The sequence below is a fragment of the Nycticebus coucang genome, chromosome 9, assembly GCF_027406575.1.
Source record: "Nycticebus coucang isolate mNycCou1 chromosome 9, mNycCou1.pri, whole genome shotgun sequence".
Lineage (NCBI taxonomy): Eukaryota > Metazoa > Chordata > Mammalia > Primates > Lorisidae > Nycticebus > Nycticebus coucang.
In genome coordinates, this window is record NC_069788.1 from 111,524,711 (window position 1) to 111,540,031 (window position 15,321).

A 15,321-nucleotide genomic window follows, 5' to 3' on the forward strand; every position below is an offset into this window, starting at 1 on the left:
AAAATACAAAAATTAACTGAGTGTAGTGACAGGAGCCTGTAGTCCCAGCTACTTGGAAAGATAAGGCAGAAGGACTGTTTGAACCCAGAAGTTTGAGGTTGCTGTCAGTTAGGCTGATGCCATGGTACTCTAATCTGGGCAACAGAGTGAGACTCTATCTCAAAAACAAACAAAAAAAGACTTCCCAAATAACCAATAAAGCATGGTAAACTTGACTTCTTTCCTCGTCAGTTCGGCTGGATGGTTTTCTTATTTTTTTATTGAAATTGCTTTCTTGAAGCTAGTATAGTTTACTGGGGTTTTTTTATTCTTTTTTCTTTTTTAGAGACAGAGTTTCACTTTATCCCCCTTGGTAGAGTGCCATGGCATCACAGCTCCCAGTAGCTTCCAACTCCTGGGCTTAGTTGATTCTCTTGCCTCAGCCTCCCGAGTAGCTGGGACTACAGGCGCCCGCCACAGTGCCCAGCTATTTTATGTTGCAGTTTGGCTGCGGCCGGGCTCAAACCTGCCACCCTTGGTACATGGAGCCAGTGCCCTACCCACTGAGCCACAGGCGCCACCCTTTTTTTTTTCATTCTTGAGACAAAGTCTCACTCTGTTACTCTGCGTAGAGTGCCAGGGCATCATCATAGCTCATAGCTACCTCAAACTCTTGGGTTCAGCCTCTCCAGTAGCTGGAATTACAGATGCCCACAACACATAGCTATTTTTAGAGACACGGTCTCACTCCTTCTCAGGCTGGTCTTAAACTCGCGAACTCAAACGATTCACCTACCTCCACCTCCCAGAGTGGTAGGATTACAGGTGTGAGCCACAGGCCAGGCCCTATAGTTTACTCTTAAAAAACTGTTGCTGTTCTGCTCCAAATCATATACAGAGGTTATGTCAATCTAGAGAAAAATCATAGGTTCATGCCTAGAACAAATGTGACTTCAGGTCAAGCTTCACTTTTTAAATGTCCTTTAACTATACCTGCTGTCATTTTACCAATGCAAGAATAAGCAAAAAAAGAGAGTGGCAAGAAAGTGGAGAATAGTTACATACCCTAAGATAGTGGTTTCAGTTCAGTAATTTATCTTTGGCAAGACACTAGCACATGCTGAACCAAGTAGCTTCGAATTTCATACACTCTTGGACTAAGGGTCAAGGAATCTATTTTGCTCCTTTGGCATTAACATGCTATGTGACCCAGAACAAGTCACCTCCCCATTGTTTTTCATGTTGTGAGCCTCCAACAATAAAGCATACTCCTCAAAGTATATCTCATCTTTTGTATTTTTCCCACTTTATTCTATTTAGTGCCTAGAACAGGCTCTGTATGGTTTGTGTGACTCAATAAATGTTATTGCTCAAAATTTAACTCTGCAATGTTCAGCTATATTTGAAAACAAACTGATTTTGTTCATATCTCCTCATATCACCTTTATCTGAGATGCTCTTATATTTCTTCCTACATGTTAAATATGTAGAAGCAGCCACACTGCCATTCTTCACATGCAGTTAAAAGTTCACTTTATTTGGCCAGGCGTGGTGGCTCACGCCTGTAGTCCCAGCACTGTGGGAGGCCGAGGTGGGTGGACTGTCTGAGCTCAGAGGTTCAAGACCAGTATGAGCAGCAGTGAGCTAGAGTAAGATCCCGTCTCTACTAACAACATCAAAAACAGCCAGCACAACTAGAGGAAGAAGAAAATGAACAAAAAGGGAGTACTTCAAACAAAGAAGAATGAACACACAAACTGAAATTAAAAAAAAAAAATAAATAAATAAATAAAAAAGTTCACTTTATTTATCACATTTGGGTGGCACCTGGGACTCAGTGGGTAGGGCGCTGGCCCCATATAACAAGGATGGCAGGTTCAAACCTGGTCCCAGCCAAACTGCAACAAAAAAATAGCCGGGTGTTGTGCCGGACTCCTGTAGTCCCAGTTACTCAGGAGGCTGAAGCAAGAGAATTGCTTAAGCCCAGGAGTTGGAGGTTGCTGTGAGCTGCAACACAAAAGTAAGACTGTCTCAAAAAAAAAAAAAAAAATAGATTTGTAAATATTTGTCAAGAATGAGATAAATGAGACAATGTAAACTTTAATTAATAAAATAAATGTTATTATAAGTGTCACGATACATTTTTAAAAAATCCCATCTTTAGAGTTCTAGCAACAACCCTATACTGTCCTATCTATTTCCACGTAAGCGCTTCTCTCCTAATGGTAGGCAAACAAGCACTGAGCCAAGCAGACTGCTGAGGAACGTTAGTGTGGCACACACCTGTGTGAACTCGTAAGTGGTTCTTCAGGTTTCCAGCTGTAGTGAACTGCTTACCGCAGTTAGACTCAGGGCACATAAAGGGCTTCTCCCCATTGTGAGTCCTCATATGCACCTTCAGCCTCTGCAGCACATAGAAGCTTTTCCCACAACCTTCTGCGGGGCAGATGAAGGAGCGGTCATTTCTGCAAAAATCATATAAGCAAAATACTTGAAAAATACCCTTGCTTGAGAAGATAAGTGAAAGCTCCTATTGACAATCAAAGCACAGAGTAAATCTCAAACCTGGATATATCATAATCACCTGAAGTGTTTGTTAAAATTACAAATGCCCAGCCTCTCCCAACACCAAACTAACTTCACAGGTTTAAGATATGGGCCCAGGCTTATGCGTTATTTTTTTTAAGTTCTCAAAGAAACTATGTTTATAATGAGATTTTAGAACTCTTGCTTTAAGACATTTAGATGCCAAATGTCTTATTAAATATTTATCAAGAATGAGATAAATGAGACAATGAAAATCTTTCTTTTAGTATTAAAGAGTAAAAGACATTTTGAACAGAAGTTAGCTGGAGACCCTACTTTTCCTTTGTCAACTGGGGAACCAGGTTCCTCTGGAAGCATCAATGTATGCATCAATACATCCAAGTATGAGAATTCAGATTTGCTCACCGATGAGTTTTGAGGTGGTACTTAAAGTGAGCTGGCCACACAAATGTCCGGTCACAGCCTTCAACGGTACACTTGAGCTTTTTCTCCACTTGAGGAAGGGGCCCAGAATCTTTGGGTGGCCCATCACCAGAACCAAGGTGGACATTTTCTCCTGTAACAAAGTCACATGTTTATAACACAGGGAAAAATCCTGCTTGGACACTTAGACTCAGAGAGTAAAGCTCCTGCATTTTACTCCTAGTGATCAGTGATCACAAATCTACCTTTGTTTTCTCCAGCTCTTTGTATTTGTCTATCAGAAATGAGAATACTCTATATCCCATCCCATTACTCCAAAGAACTACCAAAAACTATCATGCTTTGCTTCACAAGACTAAGCCTCTTTGACAAATATGAGCAAAATCTAAAATGGTTTTCTATCAGAAATATCAAAAAGCAAAATTAAACCAATCCTGCATTACACAGATTGGTAGGGAAGCAGGTATACACTATTCTATTTGATTTGATTTGATCCAATTCCCTTCTATTCTATTATCAGAATGGGATGCTTACAGAGATGACAAATTTCTGGGTAATAAACTATTTTAAGGAGCAATGGTCATTTTTGCTTAGTAGGGGCATATATTAGATTTCTTCCATAAATGCCTACTCTTATATTTCAATCTTCAGAAATCAATCTGACAGTTTCCTATCATCCTGGAGAATAACAACCACCTTTCAATTTCCCATACCATCCCTTTTAGTTATAAAATATTTAAAAATGCAAAAAGTCAGATGATTTTTCAAATTTCTAACAACATTTTTGTAAAATTAAAAAAGGGAGGTGAAGGGCAGCACCTGTGGCTCAGTTGGTAGGGCATCGGCTCCATATACCGAGGGTGACGGGTTCAAACCTGGTCCTGGCCAACTAAAACAGCAGTAACAACTGCAATAAAAAAGAAGCCGGGCGTTGTGGCGAGCGCCTGTAGTCCCAGCTACTTGGGAGGCTTGAGGCAAGAGAATCGCGTAAGCTCAAGAGTTGGAGGTTGCTGTGAGCTATGAGGCCACAGCACTCTACTGAAGGCGACAAAAGGAAGACTCTGTTTCAAATAAAAAGCTGGGGGGGGGAGGTTTAGAGAGAAATACACAGTGCCTCTCTTAAACCAAAGTAAAATCAGGTAATTAAAATTTTATATAAATTCTGGATTAGCAGGTGTTGATCCTTTTCTTTCATTTTCTTAAAGACATATTTGAAGATCAACAGAGGAAAAAAACTCATAGTAACCTAATTCTGTTATGAATATATGGGTTTATCTTTCTACCATTCAGGAGTAAGATTTATATTTCTGGGGCGGTGCCTGTGGCTCAAACGAGTAGGGCACCGGCCCCATATGCCAGAGGTGGTGGGTTCAAACCCAGTCCTGGCCAAAAGCTGCAGAAACAAAAAAAAAAAAAAAAAAAAAAAGATTTCCAAATTTCCCTCTCCAAAGGCAAGAATAGAATACATATGTTTATGTAGTACATTCTCTGGAAACTGACAGTTGATCAAAGGCAGTTTCTGACTCATCTACTAATCTCTTACTGCCCTGCATTCTCCTTGCTATACTTTACCTGATACTAGTCATAAAACTAATTGCCCCCCTCATTTAGAAAGTCTTACACCAAAAAACCTAAAAAAAAAAACCCAAAACAACCCTAATCGCCCCAAAGTCATAGCAATGGCCTAGGATGCCTTCTGTTAGTTAATATTAACTTTTTCTTTCATAGAGTCCTAAGTTTTTTAATTTGTTTAAATGAATAATATACATAAGTGTGGCGCCTGTGGCTCAGTGAGTAGGGCGCTGGCCTCATATACCGAGGGTGGCGGGTTCGAACCTGGGCCCAGCCAAACTGCAACAAAAAAATAGTCGGGCTGGCGTTATGGCGGGCACCCGTAGTCCCAGCTACTCAGGAGGCTGAGGCAAGAGAATCACCTAAGACCAAGAGCTGGAGGTTGCTGTGAGCTGTGATGTCACAGCACTCTACCAAGGGTGACAAAGTGAGACTGTGTCTCTAAAAAAACAACAAAAAAAAGAGAGAGATACAAAGAAATTTAACACTTCATAATTCCAAGTATTGGATAATACACACTTTAGAAACCCTACAGTTAAGTACAGTTTTGCATTTGAGATTAAAATTCCAGGGAGGGTATCATATACAGCAGGGGACAGAAAACTTTTTCTGTAACAAACTAGACAGTAAACATTTTCAGTTTTGAGAACCATATAGGGTCCATAACAAGTACTCAACTTTGCCATAGTAGCAGCCATAGACAATTTATAACTATTGGATATGCCTGACTTCTAGTAAAACTTTATTTATAAAACAAAAAGGGTAGGGATTTGGTCTAAATGCCTTGGCTGATAGGATATATTGCATTATATACAAAATTGAAATATGTCAGCCAAGCATGGTGGCTTATGACTGTAATTCCAGCATTCTGGGAGGCCAAGGTGTGAGGATCACTTAAAGCCAAGGGTTCAAGACCAGCCTGGGCAACACAGCAAGACCCCATCTCAAAAAAGGAGAAAAAAATTAGCCAGGGATGGTGGTGCAAGCCTGTAGTCCCAGCTAATACGGAGGCTGAGGCAGGAGGATCGCTTGGGCTCAAAACTCAAGGCTGCAGTGAGCTATGACTGTACCACTGCACTCCACCTAGGTGACAGAGCAAGACCCTGTGTCTTAAAAAATAAAATATTTCTGTATTTTAAGTAATTTAGATGGAAGTGAAGATGATGTGCTCTGAAAAACTGTTGCTCAGAGGAGTCACAAAGTAGCTTCAATAGTGACAGTGACAAAGATACTATGTATTCATGTTAAACATGAATCAAAATATTGAAAAAAGTCATTTTATCACATTAGTAGTTAGGTGAAAAGCAATATTAAGTAAATTTATTTCATACTATGTATAATTTAAAATACATATGTATAACTAAAATCATAACAGTTTTCAAATAGCAACTGACAATGTTTACTTTATCTGCATGTATAAAGGTTTCTATATCTAAGGAAAAAAAGCTTTGCAGGGAATCAAAATTTTCTTATATTTGGGGTAGATTTGTATTCAGGCATACACAGTAGTTGTTAAGGCAACTTATTTTGAGAATAAAGAAAACATCTACATAATGTTTTACTGATTATAAAGCATTTCCCAGAAGGAATCTTTTTTTTTTTTTTTTGACACAGAGCCTTGCTCTATTGTCCTGGCTAGACTGCTGTGGCATCAGCCTAGTTCATAGAAACCTCCAAACTCCTGCATTCAAGCAGTGCTCCTGCCTCAGCTTCCTGAGTAGCTGGGACCTCAGGCACCTACCATTGAGCCCAGCAGATTGTTTCCATTTTTAGTAGACACAGGGTCTCACTCTTGCTCAGGCTAGGCTTGAACTCCTTAGCTTAATAGATCCTCCAGCCTTGGCCTCCTAGAGTGCTAGGACTACAGTGTGAGCCACTGTGCTCAGCCATCCAGAAAGCAGCTTAATTTAATCTTCCCAATAACCCAATCAGATAAGCTGCATTCTCTATGTTCTGAACATGAGAAAAGTGAAGCTAAGGGAGTTAAATTGTCAAGGCAGGGAACTAGTAAATGATGGTGCCAGGTCTGGATGTCAGGCCCCCAGATTGTAAATCCCAAGCTCCCTCCACATACTGCTTCTCACTGACAAGTATGGCACTACTTCCTCAATACAAGTGGAAACGGTGAAGGTTTCAGGATCCAGAGCATCTCAACAGAAGGTGAATTTCATAAAGTATCCCCAAGATAGTAAAATGATCATTCTAAGCAGCACTATGGCACTCACAAACAGAACTATTTTGAAAAATAATATAAGTCTGGAGTTCTCTGTATAGGAAATATTTAAATTAATATTTTCTAAAACTGGAATATTCTGAAATATTAGTAGGAAGTATTAGTAGGATCCTTGAGTTCTCTATGAGAAGTTATTTAACTTTTTATTTTCATTTGAATAGTAATCAAAAAATAATCACAAATATATTCTAGATCACCTGCATGAACTCCAAACACTGTATACTGACATGAGATTTAAGTTTAGTCTGTGATAATGATGGTGTTAACATGTAGCACTGACTTGTCACATATTAATGAGAAAATATAGAGGCAGACCTAAAACGAAAAGCATTAACACCATGCTACATAAGCAAAGGTTTTGCAGTTGTGTGAATATATCCACGGTTCTCGAGTTTTGTTGTTGCTTTACAGAGTCTCGCTCTGTTGCCCTAGGTAGAGTACAATGGTGTCATACCTCACAGCAACCTCAAACTCCTGGGCTCAAGCAACCTTCTTGTCTCAACCTCCCAAGTAGCTGGGACTACAAGTGCCAGCCATAATGCCTGGCTAGTTTTTCTATTTTTAGTAGAGACGGGGTCTCAGTCTTGCTCAGGATAGTCTCAAACTCCTGAGCTCAGGGCAGTGCTTGTGGCTCACTGGGTAGGGTGCTGGCCCCATATACCAAGGGTGGCGGGTTCAAACCCAGCCCCAGCCAAACTGCAACAAAAAATAGCCGGGCGTTGTGGCAGTTGCCTGTAGTCCAAGCTACTTGGGAGGCTGAGGCAAGAGAATCATCTAAGCCCAGGAGTTGGAGGTTGCTGTGAGCTGTAACACCATTATACTCTACTCACAGCAACAAAGTGAAACTCTGTCTAAAAAAACAAAAAAAAAAACTGAGCTCAGGTAATCCACCCGCCTTGACTTCCTAGAGTGCTAAGATTATAGGCATGAACCACCTTGCCCAGCTCATGGTTCTCAAGTTTAACAAGTCAGAACCATGTTTTTTATCCAGTAGGTTTGGGATGAGGTCTGAGAGTTTGCATTTCTAAGTTTCCCAGATAATACTAAAGATGCAAGTACATCAGATACAGTACTTTGAAAATCACTAGAACAGAGAAAAGTGGCACAAAGTAGCACAGGTATGCAGAACTAGAAAGAAAGAACACTAAAGCCACCATGGTTACTTGTTAAATTGCCATGAGCAGCAATTTTATTTCAGTAAAACAGTTATCATCTGCCATACTGACTTAGTGTTAATTTTATTTTCATTACTTTTATAGTTTTCTTTCTATTAATTGATAAAACTTATGATTTCATGATGGTATAAAAGCTCTTGGGTATGGGTGGTGCCTGTGACTCAGTGGATAGGGTGCTGGCCCCATATACCAAGGGTGACGGGTTCCAACCCGGCCCCAGCCAGCTAAAACAGCAGTGGCAACTGCAACAAAAAATAGCTGGGCGTTGTGGCAGGCACCTGTAGCCCCAGGTACTCGGGAGGCTGAGGCAAAAGAATCACCCTAGCCCAAAAGGTGGAGGTTGCTGTGAGCTGTGACGCCACAGCACTCTACTGTGAGACTCTATCTCAAAAAAAAAAAAAGTGAGACTCTATCTCAAAAAAACAAACAAACAAAAAAAAAAGCTCTGGGTATAAGAAGTTTACAAAAAATTTATTCTTTTATGTATTTAAGGAACACTATAATAAAAACACTTCAAGACAACCCCAGGTTCTGGGAGTATTTTTTTTTTCCTTTAAAATGGGCTCTGTGGCTCAATGGAGCAGGGCACCGGCCCCATGTGCCGGAGGTGGCAGGTTCAAACCCAGCCCCGGCCAAAAACTGCAAAAAAAAAAAAAAAAAGAAAGAAAAGGCTCGGTGCCTGTGGCTCAAGCGTCTAAGGTGCCAGCCACATACACCTGAGCTGGTGGGTTCAAATCCAGCCTGGGCCCGCCAAACTACAACGACGGCTGCAACCAAAAAATAGCCGGGCATTGTGGCGGGTGCCTGTATTCCCAGCTACTTGGGAGGCGGAGGCAGAAGAATCACTTGAGTTCAGGAGTTGGAGGTTGCTGTGAGCTGTGATGCCATAGCACTCTACCCAGGGCGACAGCTTGAGGCTCTGTCTCAAAATAAAATAAAATAAAATAAAAAATTAAAATTAAAATTAAAATGGGCTCTGTACCTTATTTTAAGTTGAGAATTCAGAATACTGGTTTAGCTCATTTTAGACACAAATCTGGCATGTCTAAGTTATTTTATGGAAAATAAGACCCAAACAATTTACATTTTTCTTTCTTTTTTTTTTTTTTTTTGTAGAGACAGAGTCTCACTTTACTGCCCTCGGTAGAGTGGTATCACACGGCTCACAGCAACCTCCAGCTCTTGGGCTTATGTGATTCTCTTGCCTCAGCCTCCCAAGCAGCTGGGACTACAGGCGCCAGCCACAACGCCCGGCTATTTTTTTGTTGTTGTTGCAGTTTGGCCGGGGCTGGGTTTGAACCCACCACCCTCAGCATATGGGGCCGGCGCCCTACTCACTGAGCCACAGGCGCCGCCTGACAATTTACATTTTTCTAATGTTCTGCTCTCACCAGTAAAGTAACTTCAACTATAGACAATTCAAAGCACAGCCATTGTATTATCAAAATCTCTTTGCACAGGGTGGTGCCTGTGGCTCAAGGAGTAGGGTGCCGGCCCCATATACCCGGGGTGGCGGATTTAAGCCTGGCCCCGGCCAAAACTGCAAAAAAATAAATTAATTGAAAACTAATTTTTAAAAATCCCTTTGCATAGAACATTGGAAAGAAAAATGCCACGAGTCTCACCATTGCTGGTTTTTGCACTCTTTGCCAACTGTGCACGAGTAGCAGCAATCAAACTGTCATGAGCCAACTCCTGAACCCGGAGGAACCATGGAATGCTACTGTCGGTACTTTCACTAGAGAGGAAATCATTCCTTGAATCTTCTGCCTCATCCTGGACAAAAACTAAGTGCTCGGCTGAAGAGCCCAGACCTGAAAAAACAAGAGGATAAGTGAAAATTAACCATGAAGTAATCCTTTCATTTTTCCTAGTTCAGAATCTTTCCATGTCCTAAATGAGTTATTCTAGATCTTCACTCCTCACTTCAAACTTCTGTTCTCATAAATGATTAGGACATTATCTTTCTACACTCAGTCCATACCTTGCTACCTTGCCTCCTCTTGTTTCCGAGGCAAAGCTGCCCTTCCTGGCAACCTAGATAACCCTTACCTAGTATCCCAATCTTATTCTTCAGTTGCGCCTCCTGTATCCTTCAGTGTTCTCCTCTCTCCCATCTGCAGCCTATTCCGATTGGCCAGCTTTTCTCCACCTTTAAATGTATCCAAGCTCAAGTCTCTCCTGTCTTTGTTTTTCAAAAGAATAGAAAGCCCAAGTACTTCTATTACCTTGTTACCTCCTCCTTCAAAGTCAAATTTCTTAAATAAGTGTGCTGTTGGTTTGCATATCCACTGTCTCACCTTCCATCCACTCACTTCCCATTTCTTTACCTCTAGCCTCTACCTCCTAATAACAGTAACAATTGCTCTTGCTAAGGTCACTAGACACAAACTTTGTCTCACTAGACCATCTCACCAGATTTGGCATGATTTAGTACCTTTTCTTCCTTAAAACCTTTTCCTTCCTTGACTTTTCTACCATCATTCTCTCCCAGTTCTCTTCATCCCCTTCTACTTGCCCCTTCCCATTCTTCCTGCTACCTTCTATTTTTTTTTTTTTAGAATATAAAAGTATAAGTTTATTTTATATTAGAGAAAAGGAAGAGATGAGAAGAGAAGGGAGCAGACAACAGGGAGCGAGAGAAGAAAAGATGGGAGGGTGAGAGAAAAAGAGAGAGAGAATGGGTGGCATCCCAAAGAAAGAAACAAGAATGCCGGGCGGCGCCTGTGGCTCAAGGAGTAGGGCGCCGGTCCCATATGCCGGAGGTGGAGGGTTCAAACCTAGCCCCGGCCAAAAACCACAAAAAAAAAGAAAGAAACAAGAATGCCAGCTCCTGCTGCCTTTTAAAATTTTTTTTTGTTCAGGGTCCTAGACTTGCCTTCTTTTATGCTTCAGACTTTTCTTGCACAAAAACTATTTATTTTACATCAGACCTCTCTAGAACATTGAACTCCTATTTCTAACTGTCTAAAGGATACCTTTTCTTGAATATCCTTCCAAAATCTCAACATCAACAAGCACAAAATGAAATCAATCATCCTCCCCCAATCCTTGTTCCTCTGCTACCTGGGTAAATGGCACCACCAAATTTCCCAAACAAGAAATGTAAGTCATTCTAGAGTCTTCCCTCTCTCTCTACACATTGAAATGATCGCTAGACCACGCTAATTCTCCAAAACAATAAAGCTTCTTTCCCTTTTAAGTATGACTGAGTTAAAATATGACCCACACTCTATTTTTTTCTTAAGCATGAGCAGAGTTCAGAAAAAGATAAAGAATACCTGCTCTTGTTAAGTTAAGAAGAATAAAAGAAGTGCTATCACTTGGCTGTAGATCTTGCAGCAAGCTAGAAGACTCAGGTGTAGACAAAAACTCTGTGGACTTCTGGACAGCCTGGGCCCTTGTCTCCTCTCCGTCTGGGCCCACATTTACCTGAAGGCTTCTCAAAACAGCTGAGGAAGGGACCTCCTTGGAGGAGTTAGTGTGATTTGGAGCATCATCTAGTAGAGGGAAAACACCACAGCTTTAAGTGTCATCTAACTCCCAGGAGCTCACCATTTTGATACATAGCACCTAATGTCCTTGTAACATCCCTCAGTATCTAACACCCTTTCATGAGCAGACACCATTCTAATTTTAAAAACATAAAATCTGCCTCAGAGAAGAACAAAGATAGCTTTAAGTTCTAGAAGCAATCAGCCAAAATGTGAAGAACGGACTATTCTGTTAGCAGTAACTAATAACAAACATTCACATTGGACATTATGGGACTTAGTCCTTTCTGAGGCAAGAAATCAGTCCTTTCTTTCTTGAAAAATGTAACTATACAATGAATAACTCAAGAACATGATCTAAATTTTAATTTCTTTTTTTTTTTTTTTTTTGAGACAGAGTCTCAAATTGTCAACCTAGGTAGAATGCCATGGCATCACAGCTCCAACTCTTGGGCCCAAGTGGTCCTCTTGCCTCAGTTTTTCTAGTTTTAGTAGAGACGGGGGTCTCGCTTTTTTGCTCAGACTGGTCTCAAACTCCTGAATTCAAGCAATCCATCTGCCTCAGCCACCCAGTGCTAAGATTATAGGTGTGAACCGCCACACACCATAATTTATTTTTCTTACTCCCTTAACTTTTAAATGTATGTAACAGTTGTGGTGAGTAATTAGGGGAGGAAAAACCACAGCCTAGAAAGCAATTAAAATTTTATAGAATCATCAATATGTTTCATTACATTTTCAGGTTTATACTAGATGTAAAGAAATAATTCAGAACATATGACTTCAAGAAATTTGTTCTAAAGGAAGAGAAAGAATTTCCAAAGACTTTTGTTGTAATATAATGAGAAATTGTACCACAAAGCTGAAACATTCACTTTTTTTATGGCTTTTCATTCATCTTTATAAAACACTTTTCAAGCAGATAACAGATAAGGTTATAGGAATACAAGTGAATGGCACTGCCAATTTCAGTAGGCAGTTGTACAATAACGTGAATGTATTTAATGCTACAGAATTGTATACTCAGAAATGGTTAAAATGTTAATTTTATGTCATATATGTTATTACAAAAAAAGGGATAAAATGAAGTTCATAGAAGTATTGTTTGTCATAGTTCAACACTCGAAAATAACTATTCATCTCACCAGTGGCACAGATAAAGAAGTTATACTCATATAACAGAACACCATACAGCAATGAAACCAAACAAACCAGCTACAAACTATAAGGATGAACCCCATAGATAGAGAGTGAAAGAAGAAAAACTGGGTGCAGTGGCTCAAACCTGTAGTCCCAGCACTTTGAGAGACCAAGGTGGGAGGATTAGATGAGGCAAGAAGTTCAAAACTAGCCTGGGCAACATAGCAAGACCCGTCTTACAAAAAAGTAAAAACTTAGCAGGGAATGATGGCATGTGTCTGTAATCCCAGCTACTGGGGAGGCTGAGGCAAGAGAATCGCTTAAGCCCAAGAGTTTGAGGTTGCTGTGAGCTGTGATGCATAGCACCCTACTGAGGGCTACATAGTGAGACTCTGTCTCAAAGAAAAAGGTTTTAAAGTCACTTCAAAAATCAAAGAAAACCATTAAAGGATAATATAACCAGAAGATTTTATTTTTTGTTTGTATGTATGCACATACATTTTTTTATTATTTATTTTATTATTATTATTATTTTTTTTTTTTTTTGAAACAGAGTCTCACTTTCTCACCCTTGGTAAAGTGCCACAGCATCATAGCTCACAGCAACCTCAGACTCTTGGGCTCAAACAATTCTCTTGCCTCAGTCTCCTGAGTAGCTGGGATAATAGGCACCTGCTACAACACCCAGCTATTTATTTTTCTTTTTTTTTTTTTTTTTTTTTAGAGTCAAGGTCTCACTCTTGCTCAGGCTGGTCTCAAACCTGTGAGCTCAGACAATCCAACTGCCTCAACCTCCCAGAATGCTAGGATTATAATAGGCATGAGCCACTGTGCCCAGCTTTAATTTTTTATTTTTTTGAGACATAGTCTGACTCTGTAGCCCTGAGTAAAGTGTTGTGGCATCATAGCTCACAGCAACCTCAAACTCCTGGGTTCAATCGATCTTCTTCCCTTAGCATCCCAAGTAGCTGAGATGACAGGCACTTGCCACAATGCCTGGCTAGTTTTTCTACTTTTTAGTAGAGGCAGGGTCTTGCTCTTGCCCAGGCTGGTCTCCAACTCTTCAGCTCAGGCAATCCACACACCTCAGCCTCCCAGAGTGCTAAGATTACGGACATGAACAACCACACACGGCCTCTTTTTTCTTTTCTTTTTTTAGTTTTTGTTTTTTGAGACAGAGCCTCAAGCTGTTGCCCTGGGTAGAGTGCTGTAGCATCACAGCTCACAGCAACCTCAAACTCCTGGGCTCAAGCGAGTCTCCTGTCTCCGCCTCCCAAGTAGCTGAGACTACAGGTGCCCGCCACAATGCCCAGCTATTTTTTTTTTTTTTATTTTCAGAGACACAGTCTCACTCTGTCACCCAGGTTGCAGTACAGTGCCTGGATCATAGTCCACTACAGCCTTGGTGCCAATTATTCTCCTGCTTCAGCCTTCAGAGCAGCTAGGGAAATAGGCAGTACCATCAAGCCAAGCTAATTTTTTTTATTTTTTGTAGAGATAAGGTCTCACTATGTTGCCTAAGCTGGTCTCAAACCACTGGGTTCAAGTAATTCTCCTGCCTTGGCTTCCCAAAGTGTTGGGATTAGAGCCATGAGCCACCACACCCAGTAACAGAAGACTTTGTAACAAATAGTCACCAACAGGTTATACTGACTATCCCATAATTTAACATTAATATTCCAACTTTTTTTTTTTGAGACAGTCTTACTATGTCACCCTCAGTAGAGTGCTGTAGCATCCCAGCTCACAGCAACCTCAAACTCTTGGGTTTAAGAGATTCTCTTGCCTCAGCCTCCTGAGTAGCTGGGATTACAGGCACCTGCCACAATGCCCAGCTATTTTTTTGTTACTGTTGTCATTGTTATTTAGTTGGCCCCGGCTGGGTTTGAACCCACCAGCCTGGGTGGGTATATGTGGCCTGTGTCCTACCCACTGAGCTACAGGTGCCATCCCGTAAAACAAAGATCAGAACATAAAAGATTCATTATATCCCAAAATAATGTTCTCCTTGCTAACAGTCAAGTGATAGGATTTTTCTCTTCCCATCCAAAGCTAATCCCAGGACCTGAGCTCAAAATTCTATTTCCTCCTACTTTTTCTGGAGCCTCTTCACCAATTATCTACTATCTCTATCTGTTTTCACATTCTCTATTTGGCTTTTTCCTCTTAGCATAAAACAACCTTTAAATATCTCCTATGTTAAACAAAAATGTCCCCTCTATCTTGTCTCCCTCTCTTTTTTCCCTCTCCTAGCAGGAAAGCCTTTAGAAAGTATGTATAGTTATTTACTCAACTATACTCACTTTGCATTGATACCTCAACTCCCTTCAGACTATCTTTCTATTCCCTTTGCTCCATGGAAGAGGTCCTGCTGAGGTCAACAACTGTCTCCTTTTGATCCCTGTTTGACTGGGCCTCTCAGGAGTATCTGACAAATGGACTTCCCTTAGGTTCCATGCCCCCATTCCATGCTGATATTCATCCTACTAAGTACTCTTTCCTTTCCCTCCTTTGCAGGCTACCCTGCCTCATCCTGTACCTTAAGTAGAGAGTTCCACAGAGTTCCGCCTTAGTCCTCTTTTACTCACTCTCACACTGAATAACCATATCCAATTCCTATGGCTTAAACTATCAGTGCACTTAATGATGCCCACGGTTGCCTTTTCTCCGTGACTCCTAATGTTCAGTTTCCACTAATCAGTTAGTAAGTTAGTTAATTCACCAGCACCCTACGCTAAAGTAGGCTAGGCTAGTAGGC

The 15,321-nt window shown here is 40.8% G+C and overlaps 1 protein-coding gene across 7 annotated transcripts in view; it reads right to left on the reverse strand.

Moving 5' to 3' along the window:
• The window catches only part of ZNF410 (zinc finger protein 410), a 63,125-nt gene that overhangs the window by 37,757 nt on the left and 10,047 nt on the right, over nucleotides 1-15,321 (reverse strand). For all 7 annotated transcript variants that reach the window (XM_053601756.1, XM_053601754.1, XM_053601755.1 and 4 more), the window contains exons 4-7: nucleotides 11,211-11,429; nucleotides 9,555-9,743; nucleotides 2,932-3,082; nucleotides 2,263-2,444 (exon numbers count right to left, since the gene is read on the reverse strand). In XM_053601756.1, coding sequence (XP_053457731.1) covers nucleotides 2,263-2,444; nucleotides 2,932-3,082; nucleotides 9,555-9,743; nucleotides 11,211-11,429 — 741 coding nt within the window. The remainder of the gene's footprint in view (nucleotides 1-2,262; nucleotides 2,445-2,931; nucleotides 3,083-9,554; nucleotides 9,744-11,210; nucleotides 11,430-15,321) is intronic.